This window comes from Salvelinus namaycush, chromosome 3 (genome assembly GCF_016432855.1).
Source record: "Salvelinus namaycush isolate Seneca chromosome 3, SaNama_1.0, whole genome shotgun sequence".
Taxonomy (NCBI): Eukaryota; Metazoa; Chordata; class Actinopteri; order Salmoniformes; family Salmonidae; genus Salvelinus; species Salvelinus namaycush.
In genome coordinates this window covers 56,088,555-56,100,902 of record NC_052309.1, presented here as the reverse complement: position 1 = coordinate 56,100,902, position 12,348 = coordinate 56,088,555, and the positions used below count along the sequence as shown (strand labels likewise).

At 44.1% G+C, this 12,348-nt stretch overlaps 1 protein-coding gene across 2 annotated transcripts in view; it reads left to right on the top strand.

The window, feature by feature from the left end:
- LOC120044430 (potassium voltage-gated channel subfamily C member 1-like) overlaps positions 1 to 12,348 on the top strand; it is a 75,513-nt gene that overhangs the window by 32,211 nt on the left and 30,954 nt on the right. For both annotated transcript variants that reach the window (XM_038989077.1, XM_038989078.1), the window contains exon 2: positions 7,576 to 8,536. In XM_038989077.1, the coding sequence (XP_038845005.1) occupies positions 7,576 to 8,536 (961 nt within the window). The remainder of the gene's footprint in view (positions 1 to 7,575; positions 8,537 to 12,348) is intronic.

Below are 12,348 nucleotides of genomic sequence, written 5' to 3'. Positions count from 1 at the left end.
TATCTAGTTAGATAAGTGGTGAGCTTCTTGTAAAACCAAGCTTCTCTTGGTAACAGCAGAGAATCCCCTCCTGTAACAAGAGCCTTGCTGTCTAATATTTGCTTTGTGCGTGCAGCAAACTGTGAGTAGCATTTTTGTGTTAATTGTATAACTTTATGGGCTGGGATGTCTGTCCTGCAAATAGTTTTGTTTGAGACTGTATAAAATGTGCTCGTTAGCATTTAGCTAGCATTCGCTATGGGAATTTACTTGTACTTGTTAGCATTGCTAAACTTCGGATTACTTGTGTTCAGTGCCAGTATTACGGAATATCCTGCGACGGTACAAGGTCAGTATGAAGCACAGGAGGTTGGTTGCACCTTAATTAGGAAGAATGGTGGAATGGTATCAAACACATGGTCTCCAGGTGTTTGATGCCATGCCATTTGCTTCGTTCCTGCCATTATTATGATCCATTTTCTCCTCAGCAGCCTCATGTGGTATGAAGGTATGACAATCTGGATACCACCCAAACCTGATAAGGGGTGTCTTAGAAAGGATCACATCGTCTTTTCAAATACTCCTAGCTGTCTCACCTCTTCTGATAAGGTCTTTCTCAGCAGTTAGTGATTTTAATATGATTAAAATCAATAACTGTTTAGAAACACCACCGTCATGTCCATTGACAAACCTAAGACCTTTCAAATGTCATTTCTAAAGCACGTCATGTCCATTGACAAACCTAAGACCTTTCAAATGTCATTTCTAATTCTTAAGTATTCCTGCTGGTCACTTTTCCAGGCAGACAGATCTACTGAGATCACACATTTATTTATAAGACGTAACCACTGTAAATAATCACTTATTTATGAAAACAACAATTTATTCATCAGTGCCACCTTCATCTTATGTTTTAATTTAATTCCTACTCTCTCTTAGACATCGGTCCAGTCATTTCTCTCTCTCTCTCTCTCTGTGTGTGTGTGTTCTCTTCCCCCTCCTCCTCTCCTCTGCTGCAATGTCGAGGGTTTTCATATTGGTGCAGTGTTTAAAGATGTCCTCAGACCATTGCAGTGTTCAGTATGATGCTCAGATCATCATTCATAATGCTATGTGTGTAGTACTAAAGCACTGTTTCGGAAGTCATATTATAGGATGATATGTCTGTCTATCATAGTGTGCTGTCTGTATGGAGATGTGCTCTGTATTCTGATTTGGAAACAGAAGAGGTCTGTCTGTGTGTGTCTTTGGGTCTGTCTGTGTGTGCGTTTCCATCTGTCTGTGTGACGGACTGACAGACTCACTGCTTGTGCGTGTGCGTGTGTGTGTGTTAGAGCTCAGAACAATATAGCCTTCAAGACAACTCCATTACTTCAGTGTGACTGAAAACCCACTACTAAGTGTTCTCCTCCCAGCACTACCCTCATCACTGTCACGTTTACATCCGTGTGAGGTAGACCAGGGCTGTGTCTGAAATGGAACCCTTCACCCCAAGTGCACATGTGCACACTTCCCTGCATGCATTTAAAAGCATTGGATTGGTGTAAGCATTGGTTGGAGGAGTTTGCACCATTTTAAAACCCATACACTTCAGGAGAAGGGTGGAGGTAGAGATTTGGCCATCCCTCTGACTTGACCTGTACCAGAAGGGCTGTCTGCCTGTCCATCAGTAGGTGTGTTGTTAGTCTGACTGGGTCCCACATGGCACCATTTTCCCTATATAGTGCACTACCTTTGACAGGACCCTGCACCCTATTCCACTACATAGTGCACTACTTTTGACCAGAGCCTTATGAGTCCTGGTCAACAGTAGTGCACTGTGTAGAGAATAGGATGCCATTTGGAACACAGACGTACTGTATCATCTCAGGGACTCCCTAGGGAGCTTTCAGGCGCTTTAAGACGCGATGTGCTCAATGACCCTACAGGGTCTTCGCCTCCCTCTCAAAGCTTATTCGAGGAGGTCAGCGGGGCGGGACCTTCGATCCGTTCCTCCAATGAGGGGAAGGTGAAGAATTGAGGGAACAAAGATGGAGGAAACAAGGACTGAGGAAGTAAGGATTTGACGGCACAGTCATGGACTCAAGGTTAGGAGGATAGTAGGAGCCTGTGTGCTACTAGAAGAGGGGAACATCTCACCCTGCAACTGCAAGGGCCAGGGGAAAGGCATGCTTTTGCTCCAGCCAAGGTTACATAGGCACACATAGTCATCTATCATAAAACATGCATGTCAAGGGAGGGAACCGTTAAATGTTTGATAAAGCAACAGAAAGAGAAAGATCCAATGGAAAGAGAAGTGAGATTTGCACACACAGACGACAAAAAAAAAGTGTCCCCAAAAGTGGAGCTTGAGTGCTTTAGGATGGCGAGGCAGGTGACATCACAGGCGATGGGCGGCGGTGTCTCTAGTCGGCACGGAAACGGGTCTCCTCATCATCAGCGTTTCCAGGCCACAGTGAGATGAGATGAGGCTCGTTAAATGAGTTCATGTTAATAGGCTGGGGGAATTAAGCAGTTCTCCCAGGAGTATCCAGACCACTCATTTGGGCTGTTTTTTTATTTTATTCATCTGTTATGAGAAGATTGACCCGACTGCTGCTATTTGAGACGCATCCTCAAAGACATCTATAATATAATGTACTGTATTAAGGGTATATATACACTGGAGCCACTTGTCATTTTGGGCTGGGTTGGTTTGATATTCATAATGTCGGTTGAGCATGTGTAGGTTTTTGTATTTTTGAAAAAATTTGAGGGATTTTGTTGTGTGTGTACCTATATGTTTTAAGTTTGTGTAGTATGAAATGCAAGCTCCCAATCCAGATGTACGTGTGTCTCTCTATACGGAGATCTGAGCAGGCATTTTGCAAGACGACTGTACTCTGCAGCCAGGGCTCTGGAAGGACCCCGATACGTTCAGGCAGCTTACTGCATAGACCAGAGAGAGAGGGAAGGGGAGAGAGAGACAGAGGAGGAGTGTGGAGCTATGGGAGAGCTAAAGATCTAGAAGTAGAGAGAGAGAGAGAGATTTTTGTGAGAAAGAAAGGGGAGGAGGAAGAGGATAGCGAAGTAACAGAGAGGGGAGGGTAACACTGCAGAGGGGGAAACAGCAGCAGCACCACACACACACGTATATAAGTGACTGTAATGACGTGTTACATAAAGGGAATTCATTGGGTGGCAGAGAGAGAGAGAGGCATATAGAGACAGAGGCAGAGAAATAAAAAAGAGGCAGAGAAAAAGGCTGGGCAATATGGCCTAAAAACAAAATCAAACTTATGGGCAATTCACAACATATATATCTTGATTTTTAAAACAGTTTTCTCTAAATAAGCTTTGTTGTACAATTAAAGGTAAAATACACTGCATTTTAAACAGTGAGCAATACTTTAATGAATTCAGGGCTTGTGAAAGTATACATTGGCTACTTAGGCCTTCCACAATAATAAGACCCACAAATAATGTCTTTATTTGATCAAAATAGTTTAACTGTGTATGAAAATGCCCTTTTTGTTACAAATTTTACCAGAACCATGCCTAATGCACATTCACTAATAATGATCAACTTGTTGTAGCAGGCATTATAGAAAATGAACACAGGTCTCATAAACAATCTCTCAAGCACAAGCCCACATGCTAGTGAGAAGCCAGCTAATCTTTATAGTCTAGCCAACTTGGATCTATTTGCTAACTAACAAGGTAGAACAGTTGAATTGTTATGAACACACCATTCTGTCCGTCTCCCCACTGTTTGAACAGCATGCCAGCCTGTCCACTTTGTTCTTAAGTTTTTGTTTTTGCATCATTTACTTTTGGTTTTGTACACCAGCTTCAAATGCTATATTTGTTGTTAATCGAAAATATATTTCACAGCTGTTTAGATGGTACAATGATTCTCTACACTATACTTGCTTGTTTTGTCACATAAACTGAAATTAGGCAAACTATTAGAATGTTAGCAACCAAGAAATGGCGGAGCGATTTCTGCATAATGCATCTTTTAAGTTTTCCTCTATTATAGTAAAATAATGTGTCACTGTGTTTTGCTGCCCTTATGAGCGATTCTGTTGGACCAAACCGCAAATGCAAATGGCGAGTAGAAACCGCATGTTGTCAGAGAGGAAGAAGTTATTTTTCCTATTTGTTGTTCTCAGTGGCAGGGGGATGAGTTTGGTGTTTGTGTGTAATTTGGAAGGTGCACAGTCACAGCAGAAGGAGTGAGACCAAAAAGACAACACGAGAACAAGTGGACATAAACCCACATAAAAAAATACAGGCATTTGGAATATCGTGCTAAAACATACATTTGAATGAATCAAATGAATTCAATATATCGCTGAGCCATAGTTGAGGCTGGGTTGTGGATTGGTTAGGTTGAGGCTTAGTTGAGTTAGTTTGGGTTGAGGTTGTGTTAGGTTTGGTTGAGGCTGGGCAGAAGTTGGGTGAGGTTATGTTGAGTTGAAGCTGGGTTGGGTTTAGGTCGGTTGTGTGAGAAAGAGTGAGGTTCTGTGTGCCTGAGATGAACAGATACTGTTGGGCTCCCGAGTGGTGCAGCGGTCTAAGGCACTGCATCTCAGTGCAAGAGTTGTGCAGTGCAGTTTCTGGTTTGAATCCAGGCTGCATCACATCCAGCTGTGATTGGGAGTCCAATAGGGCGGCGCACAATTGGCCCTGCGTCGTCCGGGTTTGGCTGGGGTAGGCCGTCATTGTAAATAAGAATTTGTTCTTAACTGATTTGCCTAGTTAAATAAAGTTTTAATTAAAAATACTATTGACCCAGAGGGGCCGATAGGAGAAAAGGCCTGGTGCTTTAAACAGGCATGCCGGCTCAATCAATAGACATTTATCTATGTGAGAGCGAACATGACATCTCTGTTTTCTTAAGGGTGGCCGCGCATTGCCCACAGCGTCGTAACTCACTAACACCCATCTCTCTCTTTCTCTCCCTCGCCCTCTTTCCACCACTCTCTGTCTCTACTGTACAGTCACACTCCATCTTGAACCCCGTCTCCCACCGTTTTCTACCTCCGCCTCTCTTTTCCTCTAGCTCTCTCCCTCCCTCTTTCTGTCTCAGTGCAGCTTCAATGAGATTGCAGCAGAATGCCCATACTGTATTAGCTGCATCTCTCTCTCTCATTTATGGTCTGTTGTTCATGGTGTCTGGCGCCACCTATCTTCCGTCTCTTATCAGAAGCACAGGTCTGAATGCACACCACAGTACCACTGCAATGACCCAAAACGCAGCACAGCCACCCTTCACTATATATATGTATAGCTACTCATCAGAGAACATTAATTTAGCTTTCAGCTAAATACTGTTTATTTACATTCACTGTCAGCTGATAGGCCACAGCTATGGGTGTATTCTCATTGACGAGAATTTCGAGAGATTCTTGGAGGTATCTATTCTCGAGACATTACTGTAATATTGCGTATTTCTCACGTCTGGAATGCAACCTCAGCACGATACTCGTTCTACAGTTGCCCCCCTCTAAGCAGGGGAGTGTAAACAGAATTATCCTTGAACCCAACATGCATATAGTAAAAATACGAATAGCTGAGCAATGTTTCTGAAACAGCTGAAATGTACAGACATGTTCATTATATTTTAAACTCGTTTTATTGAGTATTCACCTGATATTGCATTAACCTGTTATATTCTAAAATTGTCGCCGTAGCTTTAAAAAAGGGAAGCTCAACTGTGTTGACTTACATGATATTAAGAAAAATGAACTTGTATTTTCGTATGAGGGGTGAACATTCATGTTTGATATGCTAACATTACTAGCTAGCTAGCCCAATAATGGGCGAAAGGAGCCAAGGACCGTACATGTTCTGTTTAAAGGTGAATCAGCACTGGAAGCCAAAACAGGCTAACGCTCCATCTCAATTGCGGTACGGTTCTAGAAACATAAATCTCTACTTTCACAAATGTAAAATACACACTGGTTTTAACAGTTGCAGCAGACAGTATTTTTCAGTGACAACACGTTTGTGGCGTCCATCTTCCGTTTACACAAGGTATTCGGAGACGCATATAAATAATTAGCACAGGTAGTCCACTCTTTCTTCCGTCTGTTTTCCGTAAACATGCGCTGTAACATGGACATGTGGCTGTGTGTGAACCTTAAGGAGTCTAGTAATTGAACTTATTTTGTATTTGTATTATTTCTCGCTGATATGAAGTATACGTTACTTTTGTTTCCAAAACCCTACTACAAGCGATGCATGTTCATTTTTAGAGGAAGCGCCGGACCTCTTAACAAAACTCCCCTGGTCAGAATATAACGTTACTATCGTCAAAATGTGATAAAGCAGTTACCGTCTATGAATGGGGTATTAGCTAGCTAGCTGTGTTATTGTCTTGGAAACTACATTTAATGTGTGTACAAACGAGAAAATAAACCCTTTAATTGTCTGCACATGCGTGTGAATTTTAGCATTTTTCAAGAGTGTAACGTAAATATGTTTTGGTTGCATTATTCAAGAGCGTATGTAATACGTTTTAGCCACAAAGTCATAAAATCGGAATTTAAACCTAACCCACACGGCTAACCTTAAATAACCCTAGCGTTAACCACACTGCTAACCCTAATGCCTAAACCCTAACCTTAAATGAAGACCAAAAAGCACATTTTTGTGTTCATAAATGTTTACAATATAGCAGCTCAGTTAAAACAATTTGGCTAATCTATATATCCATAGCTAGGCCCATTTCCCTTTTTTGAAGATCAAAGGGTATTAAATTAATTGGAATGACAGAAAATCTGACAGACTGTTGTTTTTTTATGTAAATATATAGCCTAATTGTATTATTATCTGTAGTAGAAGCCCATATATGGCCAGCTAAACTCTAACATTGATTTATGCTGCAATACATGTTCAATTGGTAATATAAATGTTTGTCTTCTAATGCCTCTTAAGCAGGTTTACATTTATGAGTCTTGTCCTTGAGGCAGAACTGAGTGATTTCAGTTCATTTGGTGTGTCATCATATTGGTCTCTGATTTGTGGTCAGACTCGCTCAGGCGGAACAAACTGAAATTTGCACCAATGCTCATTTGAATGTCATTGAAAAAACAGAAAGGTGTCAAATACGTCTTTTCTGAATGTTAAAGTAATCCTAGAAGTAACCATCTAGTTTTTCAAAAGTGTCTGTAATCGGATTACAATATTTTTGCTGGTAACATAACGAATTGCGGTCAGTTTTTTTTTTTTTGTCATCCATGTAATCCGTTACTCCCCAATCCTAACTGCATGGTTGCTATGTGGTTTGTTCAGTTGACCTGTTGAGTTAATCAGAGTTTCTGTGTAATTGTTGGCGTTAGACCTAAAACTGTGTCTAACAGATCTATTCGTGCAACTGGGAACCATTGGTGTTTTTTTTTGCAGTTTAGGTTAACCTCTGTTGCTGCATGTTTTCTGTGATACCGTATGTGAATGACATTCATCTGTAAATCCATGTGATCCTTTGGGTTAGTCTTCGGTGAGAATTCAATGAGCCCAAGGAACATAATCCTGTAACTGGCAAAGTAAACAAACTTGAACCTAACCATCTTTCTCTCTCTTTCTCTCTCCCTCTCTCTTCTCCTCCAGTACTGTGCGTTCCTCTCCCTTCTGTTCATCCTCATCTCCATCACCACCTTCTGCTTGGAGACGCACGAGGCCTTCAACACCATCTACAACAAAACAGAAAACGTGACGGTGGGCAATGTGACGCGTCAGGAGATCGTCTACGAGGTGGTGACCGATGGCTGGCTCACCTATGTGGAGGGAACGTGCGTCATCTGGTTCACCATTGAGGTCATGATGCGCGTGATCTTCTGCCCCTGCAAGAAGGAGTTCTTCAGTAGCACCCTCAATATCATTGACTTTATTGCCATCATGCCCTTCTACCTGGAGGTGGCGCTGAGCGGTCTGGATTCCAAAGCCGCCAAAGACGTGTTGGGCTTCCTGCGAGTGGTGCGCTTCGTCAGGATCCTGCGTATCTTCAAGTTGACGCGTCACTTCGTGGGCCTGCGGGTGCTGGGCCACACGCTCCGCGCCAGTACCAACGAGTTCCTCCTCCTCATCATCTTCCTCGCCCTCGGAGTGCTCATCTTCGCCACCATGATCTACTACGCTGAGCGCATCGGCGCCGACCCTGACGACCCTACGGCCGCCAAACACACAAACTTCAAGAACATCCCCATTGGCTTCTGGTGGGCTGTGGTCACCATGACCACTCTGGGCTACGGGGACATGTACCCCGAGACGTGGTCGGGGATGCTGGTGGGCGCGCTGTGCGCCCTGGCGGGGGTGCTGACCATCGCCATGCCTGTGCCCGTCATCGTCAACAACTTTGGCATGTACTACTCACTGGCCATGGCCAAGCAGAAGCTGCCCAAGAGGAAGGGCAAGCACATCCCTCGGCCCACCATGCCGGGCTCGCCCAACTACTGCAAGCCAGACGCCCTGGCCATGGCCACCGCCGGGCCGGGGATGGTGAGCTCAGGCAGCCTGGGGGGAGGGGACTGCCCTCTGGCTCAGGAGGAGATCATCGAGATCAACAGGACAGGTGAGTAGATCAGGGGAGGGAGGAGAGGGATGGAGGGAGGGAAGGGGAGGAGAGGCATGTGTGTGTGTGCACGCACCTGTGTGTTTGTGTGAGGATGCAGTATATTTGGAATCTATCTAGAGTGACTGACTGCTGGTGACCTGCAGCATCCCTCACACTAATATTATCATCAAATTACCCCGATCACTCTCTCTACATGATGTGGTGTCTCGGCTTGTCTCTGAGTCACATATAACTAACCCAATGTACCAAAACATATAACCCATGTCTGAATCACTGTACTGTAGTTAAGGTACTGGAAATAGCACTCTGTCAGATTATGGTTCCCAACCATCACAATCCTCCCTTTCTACCATGACCGCATGTGTGGGTATGTGGTGTGTGTGTGTGTGTGTGTGTGTGTGTGTTTCCATCTCTCTCCAGTATGTAGAGTTAACCCGATTTAGAGAGTGTGGGGAGAAATGAAGTGGATCTGTAACCATGTTAAATAGGGAAGCTGAGGCCACACACACAAGCTGATGAAGTCAGATAGACACCGTAACTCTGTATAGAGCAGGGTGATCCCATAATCTAACCTCCCCCCAGCCACCCCTCCACCCTCATCCTTCTCTCTCTGCTGGGGAGCTCTCAACACGTCGGCTTTAACGTTTATAAATATTTGGTTGGGAAGATTGGCCTGTCAAAACGCTGTTTGACAGTGGACAGAAAAGCAATTAAACTTGAAGAGTAGAGCGGGGTGTTGATGGGTGCAGGGTTGGGGGGGGGGGGGGGGGGGGGGGTGGATTGAGAGAAGGATTAGTTATGACAAGGGAGAAGTTGAGAAGCATGTAAAATGGCATTAGAGAGGGACCCTCAATTTACACATGTAGGCTACTCAGAGCCTGACACACATGTACACACACACACACACTAGGGATGGGCACGAGTACTCAAGTACTGGAATCGGTGTTTGTACTCAATTAAATATTGAGTACTCAAAATGTTCAAATGCAACTGTTTAGCAGGTTACATTTAAAAGCGCTGACAACATGTCTGTCAGATGTGAGTATGTCAAGGGCAGTGAATGTTAAAGTTGTGTATCAGAACAACCAGTAATTGGAACAACCGATGGCATACCACAAGCTTTTTTTGCCTTCAGCCATGTTTAACGCAAACATGCCAGTACTGTACATTTGTTTTCCTGAGAGTACTCGAACACAGACATTGCTTCATATTACCCATCCCTAAAACACGCACTTGCGCGGGCGCGCACACACACACACACACACACACACACACACACACACACACACACACACACACACACAGTGTTCCCATAGACTTCCAATCATTGAGCCAATGGCTATCCATTTAAAAGCGCATCTTGGCAGAAATATATGTAAAATATTACATCATATTTTTTGTAGTGGTGGCAAAAATGTAGCAGCGGTGGGCCACTGCTGCTAAATGAATATAGGGGAAACACTGCACTCACTCACACACACACACGCACACACACACTTACATACATTTGTACATCATATAGGCCTATTTCCTTCTTGCACTAGCCATCCCCCCACACTAGTAATAAATAGACTTTGTGTGTGTGTGTGTGTGTGTGTGTGTGTGTGTGTGTGTGTGTGTGTGTGTGTGTGTGTGTGTGTGTGTGTGTGTGTGTGTGTGTGTGTGTGTGTGTGTGTGTGTGTGTGTGTGTGTGTGTGTGTGTGTGTGTGTGTGTGGACATGCCAGTCCCGATCAGCTGGTGAGTTCACACAACCGAAAGAGCTCCTTCTGTCAGCACAGCTTACAGCCCAGGAGAGGAGACAAGTGTAGCGCAGTTAGTAGTCCTGTGTAGCTCAGTTGGTAGAGCATGGCTGCTTGCAACGCTAGGATTGTGGGTTCAATTCCCACGGGGGACCAGTAGACAATGTATGCACTCACTACTGTAAGTCTGCTAAATGACTAAAATGTTAGTAAGAAGGGAGAGGATTGGTGAGGAGAAGAGGTTGCTACAAAACGTAACAAATACGATAAGAGCAGAGAGGTTTTGACCCTGATCTCTTTCCTGTTACTCTTATCTACATTTCAATCGCAGTTTTTCTGTTTTGCTTTCTTTTACGCCATCTAGGCTCAGTCTGTTTGAAAGTTGTAGGGTCAGTTTCCGGGAAACAGATTAAGCCTAGTCCTAGACTAAAAAAACGATTTAATTAAGATTTCCATTGAACATGCGGTTTAGTCCTGGGATCTTTTATTTCAGCTCGTAAAGCATGATACCAACACTTTACATTTGTACAATCAAGATGGTGGCAGGGCAGTGTCGCTAAGACATGTGCGCTGTGACATAACGTCTAGATGCGCTGGACTTCCTAGCCCAGGATATCCCTGCTGGGTGGACTCGCCACCGGTGGTTGGTCGGTCTACTGGGCTCACTGCTGCCTCACTGTGCGGCAGCCTACTGCAAGGCGACTGGGCGCATTGACCATATCCACACACTGGGCGAAATCCCTGTCAGCACATTCCTGCAGCAGCTGTTGAACGCGCTAGCATTCTAAAATGCTGACCAGACCGCTCGCGTGTGCCATCGCGCACATGTTGATTTTGTCCAACCACACCAGACGCGATCAGGACACGCAGGTTGAAATATCAAAACGAACTCTGATCCAACTATATTAATTTGGAGACAGGTCGAAAAGTATTAAGCTTGCTGTTGCTAGCTAATTTGTCCTGGGATAAATATTAGGTTGTTATTTTACCTGAAATGCACAAGGTCCTCTACTCCAACAATTAATCCACAGATAAAAGGGTAACATTAAACCGAGTTTGATTCTAGTAATCTCTCCTCCTTCAGGCTTCTTGTTTTTTGGACTTTATATGGCGGTTGGTAACCAACTTTAAGGTGCATTACCACAACCGACCAGATTGTGGACCTCAGTTCATCTTTCAATCACCCACGTGGGTATATGCTGCTAAAAACCAATGAGGAGATGGGAGAGGCAGGACTTGCAGCGCATCAAGTGTCACAAATAGAACCAAGTTCTATTTTAGCGCCTGGCTATGCAGACTCTCATTGACGTGCGTGAGCAGTGTGGGTGCAATGATTGAATAACATGTATGTGTAAATTTATTTTGGGACTCGTGCAGTGTGGTCAGCATGTAACTGTCACGAACCGTCTCGAAGCCCGTAACAAAAAGGGATACAACGTGGAGATAAGGAGTATCAAAAATGTATTTATTAACTGAGGTAACCTACAGTTGAAGTTTACATACACTGTAGCCAAATACAGTGTATGTAAGGTCAAACGTTTTCTGTAAGTCTTCACAAGGTTTTCACACACTGTTGCTGGTATTTTGGCCCATTCCTCCATGCAGATCTCCTCTAGAGCAGTGATGTTTTGGGGCAGTTGCTGGGCAACACGGACTTTCAACTCCCTCCAAAGATTTTCTATGGGGTTGAGATCTGGAGACTGGCTAGGCCACTCCAGGACCTTGAAATGCTTCTTACGAAGCCACTCCTTCGTTGCCCGGGCGGTGTGTTTGGGATCATTGTCATGCTGAAAGACCCAGCCACGTTTCATCTTCAATGCCCTTGCTGATGGAAGGAGGTTTTCACTCAAATTCTCACGATACATGGCCCCATTCATTCTTTCCTTTACACGGATCAGTCGTCCTTGCAGAAAAACAGCCCCAAAGCATGATGTTTCCACCCCCATGCTTCACAGTAGGTATGGTGTTCTTTGGATGCAACTCAGCATTCTTTGTCCTCCAAACACGACGAGTTGAGTTTTTACCAAAAAGTTATATTTTGGTTTCATCTGACCATATGACATTCTCCC